General features: G+C 41.9%; 1 protein-coding gene across 8 annotated transcripts in view; it reads left to right on the top strand.

Moving 5' to 3' along the window:
* The window catches only part of LONRF3 (LON peptidase N-terminal domain and ring finger 3), a 135,599-nt gene that overhangs the window by 102,596 nt on the left and 8,201 nt on the right, over positions 1-24,802 (top strand). For 7 of the 8 annotated variants that reach the window (XR_003046072.1, XR_003046070.1, XR_003046071.1 and 4 more), the window contains 8 exons: positions 1,396-1,518; positions 7,613-7,859; positions 8,632-8,722; positions 17,689-17,803; positions 19,947-20,068; positions 21,973-22,131; positions 22,803-22,965; positions 23,984-24,133. Coding sequence is in view for 5 of the 8 variants with exons in the window: in XM_025046137.1 (XP_024901905.1) it covers positions 1,396-1,518; positions 7,613-7,859; positions 8,632-8,722; positions 17,689-17,803; positions 19,947-20,068; positions 21,973-22,131; positions 22,803-22,965; positions 23,984-24,133 (1,170 nt within the window). In the remaining 3 variants the exon portion in view is untranslated. Of the gene's footprint in view, positions 1-1,395; positions 1,519-5,403; positions 5,560-7,612; positions 7,860-8,631; positions 8,723-17,688; positions 17,804-19,946; positions 20,069-21,972; positions 22,132-22,802; positions 22,966-23,983; positions 24,134-24,802 lie in introns of all 8 variants that reach the window. The other variant, XM_025046140.1, reaches the window with a different exon arrangement.

Here is a 24,802-nt window from a genome sequence, read left to right as displayed (position 1 = left end):
GTCGCACAAATCTTTCTCCAGAGGGCCCTTGATAAACACTTGTGGGAGGAGCAATAAGCCATCAGCATCCACTAGCAGCCAGAGATTAGGCTCCAGGAGGAGGGTGGAGGACATGAGGAGAGGTCCCGAAAGGGTTTGGAGCAGGGGACACTGCTCAAGAAAACAGATTCCAGTGGATCCCTGTAGCCAGGTAGGAGCCTGAGGCACTGGGCCTGTAGCATGTTAGAAGGGAAGGCAGGGGAGTACTCAGCAGCCACAACCTGGATCATTTCCTTCACTAAGTTGAACTCAGGATCAGCTGTGGAGGCAAGGGAGTGGAGAGCAGGCCCTGAGGGGCAGCCTAGATGACTCAAGAGGAATGCCCTCCAAGCCAGGTTGCAAGGGCCACCTGTCCCAAGGCATAGAGAGAGGGCGGCCCTCTTCCCACCTCTTTTCATCTTTCTTCCTCTTCCTCAGGATGCTCCTCTGCTATCCCTAGAGATTCTCTCCCTGGGCAGTTGGGCTTGGATCCTGAGGAGCCCTAAAACTTCTTTATTCTTAAAGGCATGGCGAAGGAGTAGAAGTGAGCTGAGACCACAGGAGTGAAAGCATTTGCTCAGCCCCTGCTTCGTCCTCAAAAGAGTACTGTCTTCTTTGTGGAGAAGGGTTTTCACCATTATGATGTTAGTTGTGAGTTTTTCATAGATGTCTTTTGTCAAGTTGAGAAGGTTTCCTTCTATTCTGTTGAGTGTTTTTTTATCATGAAAGGGTGCTGGATTTTGTCAAATGCTTTTTTGCATCTATTGAAATAGATCATATGATTTTTATCCTTCACTTTGTTTACGGGGTATATCATGTTAATTAATTTGCAGATATTGAACCAACCTTGCATCACAGGAAGTTTCATTTTTATTTTTTTTTTTATTTAATTACTATGATCACAATTGTAGTTTTAGCTTTGCCTTTGAGGTCTGGAGAGGTCACATCCCTTATCTTGGGCCTCTTCTGAAAAATGATCAGTAAGTACAGATGGTCACTCAAGCCAGTAATGTGGACTAGGCCTCTGTTTGACAGACTAGTTAATAGGAGGGCATATCTGAGCAAGTCCTGGAAGCTGGTTAGTATGTGCTCAACTCAGGGTTCTTGTTACCTGGTGGTCCCTCTAATACAGCAGTGGGACAGGTTGAGGAGAGGTAGTACTTCCCTGTAGTTAAGAATTTGGACTTTGGTGTCAGTCAGTCCCAGGCTCAAACCCTGATTCCAGAATTTACCAGCTGTTACTTTAAGCAAGTCACTTTTCTGGGTCTCAGTTTTGTCTTCTTTAAAATGGGCTTTGGAATAGTTAATTACATTACAGGGCTGTAGATGGGAAGAAGGCGAATAAGAATGGGATTCAATGCTAATGTTTTCTTCCAGGCACACTTCAGAAAAGCACAAGCCTTAGCCACCCTAGGCAAGGTGGAGGAAGCACTAAGAGAGTTTCTATATTGTGTGTCCCTGGATGGAAAGAACAAAAGAGCAAGATCTGAAGCCCAAAGGGTGAGTTGAGATGACATGAGGTCCAGCTGCCCAATGGGCTCCCACCTCTCTGTCTTCTTCAGGGAGGGGAATAAGGGAACTGTCCTCCCTGGCATCTGGGTTCTTGAGTGAGTGGCTCCCTGGGCTAAGGGAACCAGAGGGAGACACAAGTACCAATTGATTTCCCCCAAACACTGTCTTCTTGGCATGTACAATCAATCGACAGTTCCTGCATTTCTGTAGGAGCCTGTGAGGAACATTCTTGTTCCTTTCTCTGGGTCATCAGTGCTACAAAAACAAAACAAAACAAAACAAAATAAAGCTAAACAAGTTAACATTGAGATGGGGACTCACTGAGGAGATTCTGGCTGTTGATGAGAGGTCAGTGATGTGGAGCTCCCTACAGTTATAGAACTTTTCTTTGACTGAGTCAGTTTCATCAGCCACACTGTGAAGCCAGCTACTCAGAACGGATGGATGCTGGTTCCCATCTCCTCTGCCATATGCAGAACTCCAACCTTTAGCTCCTTTGCTATAAATAAAACATACACTGTCTCACAAATGTAAGTCAAGGACCATTACAATATAATCGAAATAGTCATTCCAGTTCTTGAATCCCAGAAGAATGTCGTTATTTTAAAAAGTTGCTTGAAACACTGGAAGCATTAATGAAGGCTCAAGCATCCTCACTTCACAGACTTTGTTGCTTACTCTTCTGCAGTGTACTCTCAGGGTATCTGGCTAACTGGCCTGAAGTTGGGGTGGCCTCTGCTCTCCTTGTGCCCCACCTCCAAGTCACCACTACACCTCAAGTGCTTCTGTCCCTGCGTGGTTTAGCAGAGAAGCAGATGAAGAAAGGGAGCAAGAGTCAGGACTGATTTCTGAAGGCTCCAGAAAGGAATCTTTAGCAAAATCAATGAACTAAAGGAAGTGGAACTCTGGAGATTCTGCCTTTGACAAAAGATTTCTTTTCTGGGAAATTGCTTTGACCTGGTTTGGGAATGTAGACAAAGCGTTCTTGAGAGGAGCAATGGTGGTAGAGAAGTGTTCCCAGCTGTGGACCCTTCCCCAAATCTTAAGTGTAGTTCATGGGATGAATAATAATAATAGCTAATATTTATTGAGCATTTCCTATGTACCAGGAACTATGCTAGGGCTCTCTGTGGAAGATATAATTTAATCCCCACAACATCCCTATGGGATAAGTACTGCTATTTTATCCCCGTGTTACAGATGAGATGGACAAGGAAGCTGAGAGTTAGTGATTTCCCCAATGTCCCACAGCTAGTAATTGGTAGAAGAGCATTCAAACCCAACTCCATCTGCTTCCAGAGTCTGCCTTCCTAGCTGCTCCATCCTGCTGTCCAGGGAGGACAAGCCAGGAGTCTCAGCACTCACTGCTGGGGTTGGGTGGAGAGTAGCAACGGGACCATCCAGTTCTGGGGTGGATGGAGAAGGGAGATTAGAAGAACCTTGACTTTGGGAACAGAAAGTGCAAAGGCCAGCAGAGGCAGGTGTTGGGTCCAGCAGTAAATGGATACTTTATTCCCATTTGCCCATTTTCCAGGTGGCCTGAGAGGCTCTGGTATCATCATTTGGGTGGACCTCTCTTTCCAGCCACTCTTATAGACCATCTAGTGTCATTTCCACACCTACCTAACTGGACAGGGCAAGGCATTAAGCTAAGCTCTGGAAATCCAAAGAGGCATAAGCCACAGTCTCAGTCCTTCCGGACCTTACAATCCTGCATGTGTTATTCAATGCAATATAAATGCCAGACAGTACAAGCGAGCATATGCCTATAATGAGTGTTCTGGAGTTTTGAAGCTGGGACAAGACTTTACAGGCAAATTTCCACTGAGTGTGATGAGGGCATGGCAGCCATTGAAGGGCCCTCAGCAGTGCTTATTTATTGGATTGTTCCATTTTCAGAGCTAAAGATTTGACAGAGACAGTCCAGGTTCACTTGGCATTAATTAGCTACCTTAGACACTTACAGACCTCAGATTCTTTTTTCCCCCCTTCTTGACCCATTTAGACCTTTCTAAGGATAACCCAAAGTGGAATTGGCTTTCATTCATGTGAAATGATTATTGTCACTGAAAATTGACCCCAACTTTTGTTTTCCAAAGCCATTAGGAAAGCCTAGAATGAGATCGTAGGTAGTAAAGGGAAGAAGTAAAGTACTGCTGTTGTTTCTGCCTCCCTTTCCCTTCCATATGTTCTGCCCTTTTATCCTTTTACCTTAGGATGTTGTGTGGCTGCTACTGAAGAGCATCTTCTCTTTTTGGGAGAATTTCAGGGAGACTGCTTCAGAAGTGGGTTGGTCCTGTTGGACCATGCAGGAGGTCTTCTGAGAGCCAATTTTGGCCCCTGTGGAGAAGGCGCCTCTGAAAGCTGGCATTTATGGTTCTGGGCACTATGAGTGCTTCCCACCTCACTCCTTTACCAACTTAGACCTGGGAGATGGGTTTCCCAGAGCTGGAAGGAAAGATAAGGATCTGTCTGAGGACTTTGGGCCTGAACCCTAGGCCTCTCACAGGACCCTGGAATGGATAAGTGTCTTAATTTAATTCTGTCCAGTGCGATGAGTATCTATTGGACATCTGTTATGTGGCCTCCAGAAGCTGGTCATCTGGTCAATGAGAAAGACATCTGTGACACAATTTGAGGCTAACACAAGACTGTGTAGTGTAAGGTGCTATATTATGGTGTAGTAGAGAAGATGAAAGGACAGGTGAGATAGAGAGGCTGAGGTAGTAGGGGAAGGCAGTACTAAAGCTGAGCCTTGAAGGCTGAGCAGGGTTTGGCTATGTAGCAAGTGCTGGCATCTGAAGGAACATCATGAAGGAACTGCTGAGGTCCAGCAAGGGAACAAATCAAACTGGAGAGAGTTTGGTTAGAGTTTCTGTCAGATTCTCTTGATCAATTAGTACCCTGACTATGTACCCTGAGCAAGGGGGCGGAGCACCCTTCAGTAGGTCTCCAAATACGATGGGGCCACATGGTGGCCTTGAATATGCTTAAGAAGCCAGTGACCTGTCCTACTGTGTTACATGTTACATACAATATATACATATGTGTATTCATAATCTCTGCTGGCACAGAATGTGGGTAGCTCATAGTATAGCCTGCACTAGAATACACATCTTTGACTCCCAGTCGTTTCTAGATCTCACTCAACCAGCTTATCCAATTGCAAGGGAACCAGCCATACACTGGAACCTGCCTGCCCCAGTACTAGTACTTGAAGTTACCTGACATTTTCTGGAAAACAAGGGTCAGAACTGGGGAAGAGAAGCTGGGAAAAGAGGGAAGGAGATTGGCTTCTGCTTTTTCTAGCACTTCACTGAGGAAGGGATTAAAGATCCAGGGATGATGGTTGGGGGAGGAGGGAGCAAAATGGACAGTCAGAAGAAAGAAATACTGAGGAACCTAGAAGACAATTATAGACTTCTACCCACTGGAGTGTTGTGGACATGACTCTAGGTCCCCCAGATGATATTTGTCCCTCGTCCTCTTCATCTTTTTCCTCATAGATAGGTTTTTAAATCCTACTGTGATATTTCTATAGAATAGTAGCACCAGAATAGGAGTTCTTAACTTTGGCTATGGTGACAGAGGCATCTGTGGCACCTTTTCAGAATGCAGATTCCTGAGCCACACTCCAGACCTGGGGAGCCAGGTGTGGGAACTTAGAACCTGGAGTTTTCATAAGCTCCCAGGTGATTGTATACACCCTGAAGTGAGGCCTCCTATCATAGTCTGTCAGGGTCTCTCTGGTCTAAGGCTTCCTCCTTGGAGTTTTGCCCTGCAAGCTCTGCCCTCTGCCCCTATCTACTCCTCCCCATGCAACTGAGCATCTGTTGAAACTTAAGTAGTGAAGTCTTCTGTTTTATGTCACAGCTTCTCTTTAGTTTATTTTCACCATCAGTCCCAGGGGATTCTCAGGAACATTCTCCGGATATCCTGAAGCTGTTGGCACCTCACCTTAGATTAAAGGAACACGTAAAGTCAATGGCTACTGAAGGCACCAGCCATAATCTATCAAAGTTGTCACAGGTAAAACTCAACCCACCCAGCTTGTTCGTGACTTCGTGATGCTTCGTTTGGCTGTTTTGTGGGCAAACTTGGGGAGTGAGCCCTACCTCTTCTGCTTCAGTTCCTGAGAAAGAAGAAATGGAGTTGTTAGTGGTTTTGTTCTTTGCTAGAAGGTTATTTCTTAAAACTGGATTTTAGGCATGGTCCCAGGGTTTACGATTTGTTACATTCATTTTTCAGTTCTTGCTCAGATCCAGCTGAGAGAGAGATTTGACAGAACTAGAGAGGAATTGGCCCACTTCACCTGGAGCCATTCAGTGGGGTAGCTTTGTCAGCTTAGGGGTGAAAACTGGGAAGAGGATCCCAACAGCCCCTCCTTTCCTGCTTTTTGTTTGTTTAAGCTGCTGGTCTTTGAGTGCCAGCTGAGTTCTTTGTGTAAAGACAAGTCCATTTGATCCCCAAGTGGAGGTAATTTCCTATTCCCTCACCATGTCTTACACATAAGTAGACTTCTGGTACACATTTGAGGCTGAAGAGAAAAGGAAGCAATTTTGGGAAGTGTTAAGTTGCTGGGAGGAACACAGGTATTTGTGTCTTTCTTCGAAAATAAGGGAACAGAACCACGGAGAGCTGGACTCCAGGCTCTGGCTTTCCAGCAAAGGGCAAGTGGGCAGCAGCTGGGGCTCAGAGGTTCAGACCTGAAGGCAGAGATTAGTGTTGACTACCTCCACACCTTGGGGCAGCACACCTCTATGTGTGCCCTGTGTTCTTCCCCTGTGTGTAAGCCTTGGGATCTCCAGGGTTTCTTGGGTTCTCTGACAGGTGAAAAACCTAGATTTTCTCAGCTTCTTGCCCTGCTCTGGAGAAGGAATAAAATGCCGGTGTGCCCAACTCAAAAAAGTCGGGGTGGGGGACACAGAACTCAGATAACCTCTAGTGCATTTTAATAATTGTTTGAGATGATGAGTCCATGACTGAGAACAGCAACATTGAACCTAAGTGCCTGGAGTGACTTCTAATTGCAGCTTAATCCGACATGAAGAAAAAGAGCACCCCTGGCTTTCCAATGAGAGCCAGATGGGGAACAGGGATGGGATTTCCACCCAAACTTTGCTTTGCTAAGCAGTGTACTCCTGTGTAAACAATGCGCGGGGCTCATGGAAAGTTGAGGATGCAGCATTGTTATAGTGCTGGGGGGAAAAAAAACCCTGAACTCCCCAGGTTAGAGACAGAAAACCCACATCCTTTTTCTCCTCACCTCATTGTTTTCTCCCAACTGTATGCTCCCCATTTTTCATCTGTCTACCATTTTTTGTAAGGGTTAGAAGAGGAACAAGAACATGAACATTTTGACCTATAGACTATGGATTTAGAATGGAGAAGGATTCTCCAGGTAAATCCACACAAATCCTTGTCATTGGATTTATTTCTAGATCCATTTTCAAATTTCTCTCTCCTGGACAAAAATTCTTTAAAAGGCTAGAGGCAGTATTGATTGTTTTGGGAAATGTTTTTGTCTCTTTTTCAGACTTTTCCCCAAAAACCTAGTAAAAGGAATAATTTGTCCCTAGTTTGTTTGACCAGTATACTATGTAGCTTTGGAGCATGAGGTAACTCTGCAGGCCTATGGACACACCTGTGTCAAAGCTTTACCGAAAGTCCTTTTGGAGCTGGGCTGTGGGGCTTGCAGATGGCCTGGAATGGCAGTGAGGGTAAGAGGAAGCACTGAGTGACATGTTTACTTCCCTGCATACTTTAGTTTCCCTAACGAGGTAACTAGGGAATGATCTGGATAGGAGAGGGAACTGGTGCTACACCTTACATCTATCCCTTTCACCACTACCCAAGGAATCTTTCCTCTACATACCTTTTTGTCCTTGCCTAGGGAAGTCCCCTAACTCCACCCAAGCTGGATATGCCTTTCTTGCTGATGCATTGTGGACAGAAGTGGGAAATATGCCTTACGACTGCCCCCCACCCCATTAAGCTATGTGTCCACTAAATGATCAGGGCTGTACAGTTCTCTCTCTGTCCCCTGTAGTAGATTCTGATGTTTGGCTCTTTCTTCCTCCAGGAAAATCCAGAGCTCCCACATTGTTCTAGACAAGAAGAAACAGCAGCCAGGGGGAACTGCAGCAGCCCAATGAAACCAGCAAAAGTAAAGGGGGAAGGGCATCAAGGCAACATCAAAGATAAGAAAGGAGAAGAGGAGAAGGGGGATGCTGCCTCCATCAAGACTGGAAAATGCCAGGAAAAGAAAAGGAAACATTGTCAAGTTGAACCCCAAGACCAAGAGGTGTCTAATAAAGCCTCTAAGCCAGGTATCGACTCTACCCAGGGAGAAAGGGGCTTAGAGGAGATGCCTGGGCTCCCCAATATATGCAAGTTACTTGCCCTCCATATGAGGGCTCCTCAGGCTCTGGTTGTGTGTCCCAGCTCTGGTACTTAGCTGTGCCACCTCAGAGTGACTGCTGTGAGAACATGCACAGTTCCCAGTGTACTGCCAGTGCTCAATAACAATTATAATGGAAAGCCAAGGCATAAGGTCAAACACAGTGTCAGTCTCAAGTAATGACATCAGATGCCCCTGATGGTGTCACTTCCTGTCAGACCAACTTCTCCCTATTCCCATCCCTGTTCCAGGAATGGAAGACCAGGGCCTCGTAATCAGGCCACACTCTGCTCATTCCTAGTTGTGTTCCTGTAGGTAGGCATCTGAGAAGCAGCAGCTGCAGCTTGATATCTTTCCAAGAGTGGTAGGCAGTGCCAAGATCCAGTATCAGCTCTGAGGGCCTGGCTCAGTCCATGGAGTTGCTGCTACTGCGTGAGGTGCCTGTTGCATTTAAAGGAAGTCCTCAAGGCTCCTGGATATTCCTTGACTTGCGCTTCTCTTTCTATGGGGCTGCTGGACACCTTGAGAGCCTACTTCAGGGTACTCCATTCTCATTGGATCAGGTGACCACTAAATCAGCTCTCTGGGAAGTGGGTGAGAGTGGCAAACTGAAAAAGTAATTGGGTTCTTTTTGCCTCAGAAGTACTGTCTGTGGAACCAAGGTTGGTCTATCTCTGACTTAACTGCTTTCTAAATCACAGATCCTCCCGCTGATCTGGGGGCCAAAACTGCTCTCAGTGTTCCCCTCGCATCTTTTGACGCATCTGACCTTGAATGCTCCCTATGTATGAGGTATGTGATGTGTGCTGTCACTTACTGCCTGAAGGGGTCTTCCTCTCTGGTGCGTAGATCTTTCTGCTGGTGATTTACTGCTTGGTTGGTTAGCATGTAAAAGCATGTTTCTAATGAAATGCAAATCATTTTGATTGTCACATGAGCTAACTTGTGTCCCCTGTTTGTAGATTGCATTCCCTGTACTCCTGACTTGGAAATATCTAGAGAGTGGGAAGGAAATGATCTACTTAGAAGTCACAACCTGATGGCCCACAGGAATAATGTCTTGTGTTTGGCCTTCATGGGATTTTCGTTGTTAAATGTGAATGTCTTGAGATGGGACATGCATTCTCCATTTGGTCATGGTCCTTGTCCTCCTCCCCACTGCTTTACACTAGCCTGTGTCACACATTTGCATTACTTTCCTTGCCCTTGTAGGTACATATAGGTTTATGTCCCTGAAACTAATTCAACCACTGGATCAAGATCTCAAAGCTCAAGCGCTAACGTCAATACCACAGGCCTATTATTTGGAAGCCAAGTAGAGAGCCTGGGTAGTTTTGTTTTGTGCCATGAACAGAATTAGTATTGGGCCTTTAATACCTGGCCAAGTATCTCTCCTTCATTCAGTGCCACATCATCTTTATTTTCTCAAACTGCTGGAGAGGCAAATTATCCACAAATTATCCCCACTGTCACATACACGAAAAAGGAAACTGCTACAATCATGGCTTGTGTAAAAAAAATTACTTTCATTTGTTTCATGTCACAGCTATGACTTTATGGCTAAGAGGAGGAACTCCAAATGGCCTGGGTTTGAAACCGGGCTCTGCCACTTACTGGCTGTTTGACCTGAAGCAAGTGACTTTCTCTGCCGCTGTTTTCTCATCAGTAAAACAGAAAACAGTGGTCTCTACCCTATGGGGTGGTTATAATTAATCAAGAAAATTTACTTACAACTCTTAGAATCATGCCTGACATATAGTAAATACTCAATAAATATTAACTGTTTTTTTTTCTTCTAGACCAGAGATTCTATGGACTTGAGGTCCATGGACTCCTGAGGAGGTTCTGTGTATAGAATCTAATAGATCTATGAATTCCCTGTTGTTGTATGTGAAAGTGTGTGTGCGTGTGTGTGCGTGTGTGTGTGTGTGTGTGTGTGTGTCCAGGACAAAGCCTGCAGCTTTCAGTTGATTCTCAAATGTGTCTTTTCTTCCAAAAGAGTATTAAAAGGAGGCTGAGATATTTCTACAAAAGTTGTTAAGATGGTTGACCCAAGAGAAGAGATGTCAAGAAAAATCTTTTGGTCCACCACACAATGGGATCCAGCCAGCAGAGGCTCCTCAGATGTTTTTCATATCAAGCACATGCATTTGTATTCAGAATGACTTTTCTTGTCATCTGAATAAAAATGAGTAAGGCAGACATTACCTGAACGTGTAGTTTTTCCTTCTCTTAAGAAATTAGAGTTTTCAAATCTGCTCATAAGCTTGGGGAGACCTGATAACAAACAGTTCAACAGAAGAAATGTGGAAGTACTTAAGGAAAGCTTTCCATGTACTGTTGGGAGTTTGCTTCCTTTTACCACCTCCCTCTCCTCCACAATAAAGTAGAAAGCGGGTCATGCCAGAGCCAAGATATAAGATAGAGAAACTGCTTCCCAGCAGAGGAATGAGCCTCCGCAGGTAACACCATGGTGTCTCTAAGCCTGTGATATGAGCTGTGGTCTTTCGGAGGTCAGACTTTGAGAGATTTGATTCAGCTTACTCAGAAAGCTCAGCTCCTTGGTATACTTATCACTCCTCTGGATATCCAGGGGATGCATAATCAAACACACAGACTCATCCTGTTTGTGTTTTCCCTGAGGACTAAGAATCCTGAGGTCGAAGTTCTTTTGTTTCCTTTCCTCTGCTTTCTCCCTTTCATCTTATTTGTCCCTGATCTCAACAGGGGGCTCCAGAGAGAGGTTAGAAATTTGGTCCAAGAAGTAACAACAAAAGAATAAGACCCTTTTTCGTTTGCTTGCTCTGACTTTAAAAGCCATTATTTCCCTTATCCTGCCCCTGTGTTCTAAGTGAGACTTCAAAACAAAAAGTCATCTTTGCCTGGAGTAGCTGTTGTATAGACCGGAAAGTTATAGGGGTACTCCAGCTGCTTTATGGCGAAAAGAAACTTGCCAAGCCCAGAGGGCATTTCTGATCTCAAGTCTCTTAAAACTGTAGCCCTTGGTCAGAAACATGTAGTTTCCTTTCCAACAAGGTTTGTCTCTAAGTCAAAAATGAGATGTTGACAGGGGCTATTTCATATACATGCTTTAGCTTGAATTATTGCAGAAAAGTTCCTGTTTTCACTTCTCTTTAGTGTTTTTCTTTTTTTATTGTTGTTAGTATTATTATTAGGTTCTGTTATGACCCTCATGTGTCTTTCGGGGCGAGGATCTAAGGATAGAGATATTTTAAAACAATCTGGCGGTCGTAAACTAGACATTTGTACCTCCCATGAAAGCTTCTGGAATGAACTCCATTCCTGTGGTGCTGCATTGGTAGAATACAAGTTAGAATGTGAATTTATCTATTCTGATTCTTGGGAGAAAATCAGGAGCAGCTTATAAATTCCACAATGAAAGAGTGGCAAGAGTGAATGGAACAATAATTGGTGGGTGCATTCATGAGGAACTTTCCAGTCTCCAAGTCTCCCTTGCTGGACTGGGAGAGCTCTGCTGAGGGAGGTTTCTTCCTAATTCCAACACCTCAGAATTGTGCCCCTCAATCTTTAGTAAATGGAAATCTTCCTTTGAGATTTACCTGATATGGATATCCTAGCCATTGGAGGCCACCTCTGAGACTGCTGTGGAGCAGCACCTTTTTGAGGATATTTTGAGACGTGGAGCAAGAATGTTTGATATTTGAACCAGTTACCTAATGGCCCAGTGACCTCTTTGTCAACTGAAACAAAAAACTTTGTATTCAACCTAGGTGTAGCTACTCAACTCCCTGGGTGTTTGAGAGTCAGTCTATTCCATTCTATTCTATTCTAGTCTAGTCTAGTCTAGTCTATTCTCCTTCCCTCTGACTATCTCCCCCGTCTTCCCTCTCTCCTTCTCATTCCCTCTTTGCTCTCATTTGATAGTGGCAAAAGAACACAATACAAGGATGTGACTGGTGGGAAAAGATAGCTATTTTCAGACATGCCAAACATTGTATCCAGGCTGATATTTAACCGAACACATTTGTTATTACTATCGTTTAATCTCTCACTGGACAATGTAAAATACTTTCTTGTGAAAATATCTCGCCCTATAAATGCCTCCCTGAAGTGTTTTCTGAAGTTATTACCTGAAGTGATAGATAAAATGGAGAGGAATTAGAGTATACATCTATTTCTTGCTCTATGTACAGTGAGTTCTCTCACTCTCACTCTTTCTCTCCCCCCCACTCCTAGTTCTCTCTCCCCCATGCATGAAGCGGTGAAGGAAGGAGACAAAGGAGGGGGGAGAAAATGTGTATATGAATGTGTGCTTCTACACGTAGATAGATGATGTCTTTTCTAGATATAGATGTACACACAGTCCTGGCTGTGTCATCGAGTACAGAAGGAAGATGGGCTTGGGAATCAGATGTGACTTCACATCCAAGCCCTGCTACTTACTTGCTAGCTGTGTGACCTGATACAAGTTATTTAACCTGTCTGGGTCTTAATTTCCTCAGTAGCAAAGTGGAGCTAATCATAATTACCACCTATCAATATGTAAAGGTAATTTATATGTAAGGCAATATTACACACACCCAGAATAGCAAGAGAAATATTTGTTCCTAGTCACTTTACTCAGTCAGCCTTTATAGAGTAGCATAGTAGCACTGAATATAGAAGTGAATTAAGTATTTATTGAAAAGCAATATATTCTAAGGATTTGAACTTTAAATTTTCCAAAGCAATAATTATGCAGCATCTGTGCCAGCATCCTTGTTCGTGACCACTCAGATCAGGGGCATTTTAATCATTCCTCTTGCAAAGAGTTGCTGTATCCTTTTGTGTCTGTTTCACTCATCTGCTCATTAAATGTCAATATTTGTTGCAATTAATTAACCAGCTATATCATTGGCTTTATGTGGATTACATTGTTAAATGAACTAGTTTTACAGGAAAAAGTTTTACAGATACGGATTTATCAATCGTCGTTATCTTTAACATCATCGAACAGTGTATAAAAAGCATTTCAGATTCATAGGACACAGATTACTGAGGAAGAGAGATATTCTAGTTGATTGCTCTAGTAGTTAGATCATAGAGCCATGGTTCCCAAATCAACCTGCAAATCACACTTTTGGAAAGCATTTTAAATTGTGAAATATACACAGTGGAAAAGTGCATAAAATATAAATGTATTCTCTTAACGAAATATTGTAAAGAAGATACTCATGCACCCCTCTCAGTTCAAGAAATAAAACAGTGCCAGGACCCCAGAAGCTGCCCATGTCACTTTCAAATCACGACTCCCTTACCCTCCTCTTGAAACCACTATCTTGTCTTTTATCTCTTCTTTTTAAAATTAAATTTATTGGGGTGACATTGGTTAATAAGATTATTTAAGTTTTAAGTGTACAATTCTATAATATATCATGTGTATATTGCATTGTGTGCTCACCACCCAGTCTAGTCTCCTTCTATCACCATATATTTGACCTCCTTTACCCTCTTCGTTCCCCCTTTTCTTTTTTAAAATAGTTTTACCACCTATGTATGCATCTCCAAACAGTGAATTTAGTTTTGCCTATTAAAAAAAACTTTATGTAAATTAAATTGTTCATTAACATCCATTCTTAGTTTCTTTTCCACAGTATTAAGATTTATCCATGTTATTATATGTAGGTAGTTTTTGTTCATTTTCATTAGTGTATAGTGTCCCACTGTATGAATCTACCACAATTTACTTATCAGTTCCATTGTAGATAAATATTTGGGTTGTTTCTAGTTTTGAGCTATTCCGGACAACATTGCTATGATCAGGTTTTTTTAAATTTTATTTTTTAAATTTTATATTAGTTTCAGATATACAGTAGAATGGCTAGCCATTTATATAATTTATGAAGTGATCCCCCCGATTACTCTAGCACCCATTTGGCACTACACATAGCCACTACAATAATATTGACTATATTCCCTAAGCTGTACTCTACATCCTTGTGACTGTTTTGTAACTACTAATTTGTGCTTCTTCATCCCTTCACCTTTTTTATCCAGTCCCCCAAAACCCCTCCCCTCTGGCAATCACCAGTTTGTTCTCTGTATCTGTGAGTCTGTTTTCATTTAGTTTATTCATTTCTTTTCTTCCTTATATTAGGGGTCCCCAACCCCCAGGCTGTGGACCAGTACTGGTCCATTGCCTGTTAGGAACTGGGCCGCACAGCAGGAGGTGAGTGGTGGGCGCGGGAGCAAAGCTTCATCTGTATTTGCAGCCACTCCCTAGCGCTAGCATCACCACCTCAGCTCTACCTCAGATCATCAGGCATTAGATTTTCATAGGGGCACCAGTCCCTGGTGCAAAAAAGCTTGGACACCACTGTTAGATTCCACATTTAAGTGAAATTGTATGGTACTGATCTTTCTCTGCCTGACTTATTTCACTCAGCACAATACCCTCTAGGTCTATCCATGTCGTTGCAAATGCTAAGATTTCACATTTTTATGGATGAGTAATATTCCATTATACATAGGTTGCTTCCATATCTTGGCTATTATGAATAGTGCTGCGGTGCATAGATCTTTACAAACTAGTGTTTTGGTTTTCTTTGGATAAACATCCAGAAATTAAATTGCTGGGTCAAAGGGTAGTTCTTTTTTTTTTTCTTTTGAGGAATTTCCAAACTGTTTTCCATAGTGGCTGTACCAGTTTACAATCCCATCAATAGTGTGTGAGGTTTCCCTTTTCTCCACATCCTCGCCAACACTTGTTGGTTTTTGGTTTATTGATGATAGCCGGACAGGTGTGAAGTGATATCTCATTGTGGTTTTAATTTGCATTTCTCTGATGATTAGTGATCTTGAGTATCTTTTTATATGTCTATTTTATATGACCATTTGTATTTCCTCTTGAGAAATACCTATTCAGGTCTTCTGCTCATTTTTTAATTGGATTGTTTGTTTTTTGTTGTTGTTGAGTTGTATGAATTCTTTATTGTAACCAGTTTTATGTATGCTGGTGCATATAAGTCTTTGCCCATTTTTGATTGGGTTATCTCTTCCTGACTTGAAGGAACTTTATGTATTTGTTAGTCACGTGTGCGGCAAACACCCTCTTCTATTCTGTGGCTTGCCTTTTTGCTCTCTTAATGACACCTTTGATGAACTTACAAATTCTTAATTTTAATGAAGTACAAATTACCAGTTTTTTCATTTATAGTTAGTGTTTCTTTTGTGTGTCTTATAAGAATATTTTTTAACCTTGAGGTCATAAAGATATTCTATTTTCTAAAGCTTTACTGTTTGCTTTTCACACTTATTTTTACCACACACATGGAACTGACTTTTGTGTATGGTGTGAGAGATGGTTTAACTATTTTCACCTATGGAAAGCTATCCCAAATAGCATTTATTGTGAATGCTGTTTATGTACTGAATATCCCCCTTCTGTTTTGAAGTGCTACATTTATCATAAATCAAGAATCTGTGTCTGGGTCTATTTCTGGGCTTTCTATTCTGCTCCACAGATCTATGTGTCCTTGTGCTAGTCCTACACTGTTTTAATCACTACAGCTTTATGATAAGTTCTGACGTAGAAAAAGTTCTCCCACATTGTTGCTCTTCAGAAGTGTCTCAGCTCTTCCTGGCCCTCTGCCTTGCCTTATAAAGTGTAGAAATCAACTTGTCAAGTTCCACAAAAACAAACAAGTGAAATAAGCTGTTGGGATTTGTATGGGTGCTTATTTACGTCTTCTTTACTTTCTTTCAAAGGAGTGTTTATGTTTTTTTTCCAAAAGAAGTCTCTTAGAAATTTGTTTAGATTTGTTCTTGGGTACTTGATTTTTAAAAGCAATTGCAAACGTCATCTTTAAAAAAATGTATTTTCTCATGTTTGTTGCTGATAAATAGAGTAAAATCGTGTGGGGTATATTTATTTAGCATCCTTGCTAATTGTATCAATTCTTACTTTTGGGCCAATTTAATAACTAAAATTTATTAATTCTGTTAAATTAACTACTTTCAAAATAGGATTATAACATTCAAAAAGTAGAAACAAAAGTGAATATATGAAGAGACTCTCTCCTACTCCAGACTTTCATTGGCTTGTTAAAAATATCAAATCTCTGCCGCTCCTCTTGACCTGCTGAATTGCAAACTTCATCCAGTGGAGCTTCACCATGTCTGTTTTTTTTAAAGCTCCACGGGTAACTCTGACAATTAGATTTGGAGATCAATACAGAAGATTCACCTATATAGAGATTAGTAGGATTGTGTAATATAGTGATTTTTAAGTCTGGTTGCACATTAAAACCACCTGAGGAGCTTTAAACAAACCCTGATTCCTGGCTCTTACCCTGGACCAACAGACCTGAATCGCTGGAGGTTTGCTCGCAGGCATCTGTAGTTTTTAAAAGTCCCCCAGGTGATGGGGGGTGTGGGGAGGAATAGAAGGGAGGGTTTACAAAGGGGCATGAAAAGATGTTTGGGGGTGATGGGTGTGTTTAGGATCTTAATTGTGAACATAGTTTCATAGGAGTGTACATATGTTAAAACTTACCAAATTGCATACTTTAAGTATGTGCAGTTTATTGCACATCAATTACACATCAGTAAAGCTGTTTAAAGAAAAATCTTCCCAGGTGATTCTCACACACAGCAATAGATGAGCATCATTGTTCTAATAGAAAGAGCACATGACTGAAACTGAAAGTTGGATAGCCTTTCATCTGCCAACACTTGGCTGTGTACACGAAGATAAACCACTTCATCCCCTGTGAACCTCATTTTCATTCTGGTTGGTGGGTTCAATTTTTTTCCCAAGTACTTTTCAGCTCTGACATTTCGATTCTTCTGCTCAGTCTGGCAATGTGTGCCAGGCTGCTGGTGCTCGTCCTGGTCACACAAGGGGGCTGTGCAGCTGGTGACTTCTGTCAACTAATACTTTCATGGGATCAAAATAGGTTGGTTAGCCATTTTTTCTTTTCTTTCTGTCCTCTTGGTGAGTGCGAGCCCCACTTCTGAACCATCATCTTCAGCTGCCCCCACCTAGTGTTCATACTGTGGGTGAGCCTTCCTTTAAGTAAATCCATGAATCTCTGAATGTACAGAACAGCTTTAAAAAAGACCCCCAGATTGCTTTGAAAATATCCAGCTCTTACAAAGCAATTAAAATAGGATCTCATTGAAATATGTGTACACACACACACATATGTGTGTACATATGTATATATCAGTAAGCATATTAACGATATTACTCTACCACCCCTAGGCAATTGAATGTTTGTTACAGGTGCAATTTCAAGATCCTTCAGGTAGTAAACATTGCATAGGTGAAAAATGGATTCAAGGTTAACACAGAAGCCAAGACTTCTTCCATTATAATATGATATAAAGTACTTGAATGAGTAAACTTGTGTGTGTGTGTGTGCATGTGTGTGTGTGTGTATGTGTTTATGTGCATTTACATATACTCAGGTGAACAGGTTGGCTAAATATTTTAGAGTGGAATCTATTCAGACACCCTGGGCATTCATCTCTAGACAGACTGACTAGAACTAATATTACAAAATAACTAACTATGTTCTAAATTTTAATAAATGTATTATTTTAAAATTCAGCTCAGAAATATAGAGCAAATGTTTTTCCTAAGTGCAACAACTGCAGGGATTTTTTAAAAAGAATTCCCCCCCCACACACACACACATAATTTTCCAAATAACGCTATAAAACCTTAACATAGAGTAGCTCTTTTATTTTTGGTCTTATTGCAGTTTTCTTCCATTTTGATTCTTAAATTTCAGATTATTTTATGAGCCAGTCACAACACCTTGCGGGCATACATTTTGCTTAAAATGCCTTGAAAGATGCCTAGATCACAACGCGAAGTGTCCACTGTGCAAAGATGGCCTTTCACAGGTAAAAACGTTTCTTTGTTGGGTTAGCTTATTTGAAATTAGGTACTAAGACAGTGTCCTATTAGATCCCAAGCCACTGCACTATGCTAGGGCAAAATATCCCCTCAGACCATCTATCTCTTTCTCCTGTCTTATGGCCACCCCTCCACTCCCCACAAAGTCCTTCAGGAAAATGAGGCAACATCTAGCTTTAAATGAACAGTTGGTAGTGAAATTAATTTGTGTTGGAAACAAAAGTATTAAATTGATAATAAACATGGATCCTGGCTGTAATCCCATCATGGCACCCGATCCACTGTAATCTGGGTGAATCTTGTATCTTCTCTCGGCTTGGACTAGATGAGCTCTGATGTCCCCTTTTCATCAATGTTTATTCTGTTGTTTGAAGAGATCACTCCCAGTGCTCCAGATAAACCTCACCAACCTTCAGTGTGGTCCTTGTCACACCCCTCAGGAGCCTCTGGCTACTTGAAAATCTCTGGGGCTTCCAAGTTCTTTAAAATGAGTCACACAAATTGCCACCTTAGTTTTTCAAGTGGACCTGATGAAATTTTCTTTAGCACAAGAAGACTTACAAATCCATCTTATTTTCCCTCCCTCAGGGACTGTGTGCCACATTATATAATCAGTATTAATGTTGCTTGACCCCTCTCATCCCCAAGGAGAGATTGGAGACACAACACTATCTCTAGGTGAATGAAGGTCCAGAGAAATCACATGTTGAGCTTTCCCAACACCCCGACATTTATTCTAAAGGAATGGAGTGAAATAATTATCAAAGATAACCCTGAGAGTGTGTATTTGGTTGTGGGGAGGGTCAGTATCGTACCTTGTCTAGGTAAAGGGGTGAGATTTGCTGGCCTGATTGTAGGTGAGAAGAAGTCCATGGTCCTTATACTTAAATAATGCATTTGTGTTGTCATAACACTACAACATTCAGATAAGCAGAAAGAAGAAAAATCTACCCACATGCTCATCACCTGGAGAAAATCACCGTTAACAGTTTAGTGTGCCTTTTCTGGGTTTTTGTTTTAGCATCAGCAGAGGAGTCATCTCCTTATTTGACTGGCCACCTCCTGAGTCGTTGCTTTTCCCCAAAACTCAGACTGGACGAACAGTTGGTTCTCCTGCAGCTAGGAGATGGCAGTGGCCAATAAGGCATCCTAGAGCCAGATTCTGTGGGGTCCTGGAGTCAGGGGCTAGAAAACAGTCTCATCTATCTATTTGTATTCACGCAGGTTCACACTTGCACAATTTCCCAGAGAGATAAATATCTTACACCAATCATGTTCACTGGAGAATAGACAGACATAGACCGTACTGGAAAAGGAAAAATTGTCTGAAACCCACAGTTTTATACTCAGGAGCTCCCCCTGCTGGGCCTATGTGGGTTTTCACTCCCATTGTCTGGTCCACACAGTTAAATGCCCCCTACTTACAGATCCCTGGATATTTGCATTGGGTAGGGGTGTTTGGGAGAAGAGTAATAGTGACAGGTAAGCCTGAGTTTGGTTCTGAAATCATGGTTTATAACATAATTTCGGTGACACCTAGACGATATATTAAAAAAAAAAATCGAATAGACAAAATCACCAGTATTCACCTGTGTGTGTTTTTTCAATTAAAGATAGAGAAGAAAAACATATTTAGAATTGTAATATCCAGAAGCCAAGCATTAGGATGGGATGGGATGGAGCTGGGCAGGAAAGGATCAATGACTGAAAATTACTTTTTAGTTCCCTGAACCTTTAGTTCCCTACATCCCAGATGTAGACCATTTCTGTGAGCTTGTAAACAAAAATAATCAGAAAAAGGAAATGGAAGAATTTTACCTCTTTTTTGATAATAACATGGGATAGATTTCAGTGTTTTAGGATAGCGATGAGATTTTTAAAACATCAATGCAGGTCTTTTTCCCTCTGTTAAAATATTTTTCCTAATTATAAGAGTAATCAGTTGCAAATGTTTTTATTTTAAAGTCTGACATCCAGAGACTACATACATTATGATAGTATCAACTGCTAATATGTGGGTCCAAATTACTCCAATATGTGGGCCATTTGACTATTCTACTGATTGCATTAGAAGTGCTTTGTGTTTTTCTGATGACCATGTAATATCTAATTGCCTCATTCCCCATATAGTGCTTGGCATCAAGAAAATACAGCAAAAACATCATAATGGAAGAGCTAATAGCTAAATTCCTTCCAGAAGAACTCAAGGAAAGAAAGAAACTTTATGAAGAGGAAATGGAAGAACTTTCCAAGTATGTATATGCATATTTCTAGTTTCAGTTTCACTCATATTAGCTCATAGAGATGAATGTGCACATTTCTTCCTAACTACTCATTCAGTGATTTCATGTTGGTGGCTTGAAATTGGCCATGGTGAGAGTATTTACACTATAGAAATTGGCAAATACTATAAACCAGGGCTTTTCCCCCAGAAAGCCAGTTGTTCAACATTTACCAGCACACCACTGAAGCCAAACCACTGACTAAGTCACATCTTGGCACTAGGAACTAGGTGTCACTAGCAAGAGTAAATTGGAGTAGCTTGATCAGGGGAAACTTATGAAGTATCCAGAAGACTGTTTTCAAATATATAAGGAGGTGCTATGAGATTAAGAACTTTGTTGTCAGCCAGACCTGGGCTTAATGACCCAGTGTTGTCACAAAGTGAGTATGACCCTAGTCACCTAGTCACTTCACCTCTCTGGGCCTTAGTTTCTTCATCAGTAGCTTTAGGATAATAATAGTTCCTACTTCATAGACTTCTTATTAAGATCAAATGAGCTGGTGCATAGTAAGCACTTAATAAATGGTAACAATAAGCATGCTGCTTGTTATATGCTTCCTCCACTGTGCATAGGTATTGTGAGAGGTGAAGGGTAGGAATGGGCATGGAAGTTGGGCTCCGCACTTTCAGCCTGCCTGGAAGAACAGTTCACTTAGTGGACAAAGCAGGAGGCAATCACCAATTTCTGCCTCTCATACTGCTGCCCTCCTGTCTCTCCAACCCCAGTGGAATCCTCACAGTATTCTGAGGTCAAGGTTTTATGCCCACCCTGTAGAGAACCATTTCTTATTCTGGTTTTATGCCCACCCTGTAGAGAACCATTTCTAAACTGCCATCAATTTGTCTGAATTGCCTCTCACTTTGAACAACATGTTTTCCTGGGAAGCTAGAAATGAAATCTATTTTTTCTCATTGATTTGTATTTGATCTGCTCAGAGCATGTTTATCTTTATTTTTGATTCCTAAGTTCACCTTGAGTCTCTGAGCCTCCTCTCAAATATCATTTAATGTCTTATTTAAAAACTCTGGAATATACTGGAGGGATTTCTATTTAAAGGAATCCTAGACTTAATCCTTTTGAGATTTAGGCAAATGGTCTCATATCCATTGGTAGGTTTAGATTCAACTGTTCTTGTATTGGATTTACTAGACAAATAAAAAAACAGGGATCCAGGAGGAGCTGGCCCAGTTGGTGGTTCTCCCTCAGGCTGTGTGTCTGAATCTTCACAGGTACTTGTTGAAGGGCAGACTCCTGGGTCCCGATTCCAGAGCCAGTGCACCAGTGTCTCTGGGATGCTACAGCCCAGTTGTCTGGATTTAAATGCCTCTGGTGATTATGATGCGCAGACGTATTTGAGCATCACTGAGCTAGATTACTCTTGCCTCTCCATTGCTCCTTCCTCTTCCCAGTTGGGCCTGCCATGCAGATCTTCTAGTGGATTTGCAAATTTGAGATACTCGCAGTGACTTTGCAGAGAATTTCCCACCATCCCTCGGGAGAGCTGAGTCCACTTATAACTACCAGTACCATTCTCCATACTGACAGCAAGACACCTGGAAAGATTGTTTGAGTAGAGAGGATGAAAGAAAGAAGAAATATGAAGTATCACCGTCACCCACCATGTTGACATACTAGAGAACTTCTTTAGCCAACTTAGATTATGTAGAATGTCAGTTTTCACCTCTAAGCCCTTACGCTAACCAGATAATGGGACTCAGCGCATAGCATTAGTTGCATTTCAGTATTTTTTATCAGCCATCAAAAGCTGATGTCTCCTTCCCCTACAGGGGAAGCACATGGTGACATTTGACCAACCTTTCTGTGTTGTGCAACATTACATTGAGATCCATGTCATTTGCTCTTCCTGACAGCTTGAATAAGAACGTGCCTATTTTCGTGTGTACTATGGCCTATCCCACTGTTCCTTGTCCCCTGCACATCTTTGAGCCTTGTTACCGTTTGATGATTCGTAGATGCATTGAGACAGGCACAAGACAGTTTGGCATGTGCCTTGGAGATCCTGTCAAAGGGTAAGTGAGTTGCTATGTGAGTCAAGGGGAGTTGGGTGGAGAGGGTTTTTGTTTTACCTTGGGGGCCTACCAGGAGACGGGGAGGCACAGCTCATGATACTTAGCCAGCTTACTACCATGAGCATTTGTAAGAATCAGGGTCCCTCTGGTCCCAAGTTTGTCATGTGAGTGGCTGCCTATTTAAATTAATCTTTTGGATTAAATCTTTTGTTAAACAGGTGGTATATAATATAAAACTTGTTTTATAAGAGTGCGGGCCCTGGAATCAAACTGCCTGCATTCATATTCTGGCTCCAGCCTTGGAGAAAATTTGACTTTGGGCAAGTTACTTAACCTTTCTGTCTCAGTTTCCTTATCTGTAAAGTGGGTACGGTAAGAATGCCTACCTTATTGGGTTTGTTGGGAGGATTGGTGAGTTACACACAAAGCACTGAGCACAGTACCTAGCACATAATATTGCTAAATAAATGGTAGCAGTTGTACTAATACATTAAGATTATTTTTTTCACATGGGCACTGCCTATTGTGTAGTTGTAGCTATAGACTCTGGGGCAGGCAAATAGGCAGAAGTCTCTCGAGGCACAGCATGAGGTTACAGAAATGTCTGGGGACAAGGCCGGGGAAACGACTCATTAAGAATTTACTTTCTTGACTCCATTTCTAACAAACAGGTTTGCAGAATATGGCTGCATCCTAGAGATCAGAAATGTTCAATTCTTTGCTGATGGCCGCTCAGTGGTTGACAGCATAGGCAAGAGGCGCTTCAAGGTCCTCCATCAAGGCCAGAGGGATGGTTACAACACAGCTGACATTGAATACATTGAAGACCAAAAGGTGAGGGTGGCCAGTACCAAGAATCCCAAAGACAGGCTATACTTGTGGCTTGGCAGATATAGATGGTTGCAAAAGAATTTCTCAGCACTTTTGGGGCCTTGAGATTTCTCATCAAATTGGTGCAGCAACATTGAATGCTGCCTCATTGCTACTGGATTGTAGAATGACAGTAAGAATTCCCATTGTCCTGCCTCTCCCTGCTTAGTTGTTGAGTTATAGTCATTCATAAGAAGTGCCAAGCCAGACCAACCCTTGAATGCCCATTCAGTTAGGAGTTAGATATCTGCCAGGAGTACCCAGGGATAGATCTAGAGTGGGGTCTACACATAGATATTGTATTTTTCAATTTGTTTAGATTTTAAAACTTTTGAGATAATTGTAGATTCACATATGCATTTATATTTTTAAATGGGCAACCTGGCTAAGAGCCCTTCCCAATAATTCATCATCCCATGAGGCGGAAAGATAACATGTCCAGTTAATCCTTGGTTTTCTGGACTAATGGACAGAAAAATAGGTAAATAATAATCCCATGTTCACTAATACTTATGTTCACTACATAGTATATGATTAATAAGTATTTGATCAACAAAAAATATATTCAACTTGGAAGATAGAGTTACACACTGAGGCACAAACACATTTGTGTCTCTCTTCCCAGTGAACAATGAGAAAGTAGATGTAAATAATGAAAAAGAGAGAGACATTAACCAGCATAATCTAGTTTAACAGCATGCCTGCACTCAGGCTAGTTTTCATTTCTGGTTTTCTATATGTCTTACTGTTTCAGCTAATTTACCCTGCTGAATCTTTCTCCTCCCTCCGCCCTCAGCAGTATTTATGCACAGTCCATCATCTGGCTGAGGAACCTTTCACATACCACACAAGAGAAAGCTGGGCGGGTGAGCCTTCCCATAGGGAGACAGGATGGATGCTCACAGAGAGTCAGGTGCCAACAGTGACTCTAGAAGTGATGGAGAAGGTACAGAATGCTTCACTTCCACTTTGATACTTTCAGGTTCAAGGAGAAGATTGTGCTGAGCTCATGGGATTACATAACTGTGTCTATGAGCAAGCATCATCATGGTTCCATTCACTCAAATCATCTTTGAAGAATCGGATACTCAATCACTTTGGCCCAATGCCAGAGAAAGATGTGGATCCTCAGGTATATAAAAAATGTCTCTTCTTAACTGGTTGCCCCCAGCACATAAGTGGAGCCTAGGGTTTGTGATTAGAAGGCGCATGGTTGCCATCTAGCAAATCAAGTGCAGAGAGCAAGATGGATCTAATCTGGTATTGTTTGGCTGGGCAGTGGGCATCAAAGGTAAGACCAAAAGGATCTCAGGTCAGAATTGGGGAAATTAAAGTACAGCAGTAGGAACTTGGATCCAAGACAAGTTTTGAGAGATAAGTCAGGTGAGCGATGGAAACACAGACACCATCAACTGGAGGACCTTCTGTGGGAGTTCATAGTCACACCATGGTAATGTGTTGCAGTGAAAAGAGTTACACAAAGACCAGGCCTAACAGGATAGTATTGTGGGAGCTGAGACCAAAGGCTGCCACTTCCAGGAGGCTTCATAAGCCTCTCTCCCATTGCTGCAGAAGCTAGGAGATAGGGCCAGCTACCTTAAAAGATTCCAACTGCATGATCACAGACATTTTTCACACCTGAGTCTTTCCATGCTTAGCCCTGCAGGTCTAGATCCTTGCTATTGTCCTCATCAGGGGTGAGTAGGTCCTGAGAAAACTGACCCAGTAGTTAAATTTACCATTTGGTTGAGTTATACTAGAAAGCAGTTCATTGGGTTCTATTGGGTCAGTCTATTTCCTG

This window comes from Pteropus alecto, unplaced genomic scaffold (genome assembly GCF_000325575.1).
Source record: "Pteropus alecto unplaced genomic scaffold, ASM32557v1 scaffold280, whole genome shotgun sequence".
NCBI classification, from domain to species: domain Eukaryota; kingdom Metazoa; phylum Chordata; class Mammalia; order Chiroptera; family Pteropodidae; genus Pteropus; species Pteropus alecto.
The sequence above is the reverse complement of the archived record's forward strand: the minus strand, read 5'-3'. Positions and strand labels throughout refer to the sequence as shown.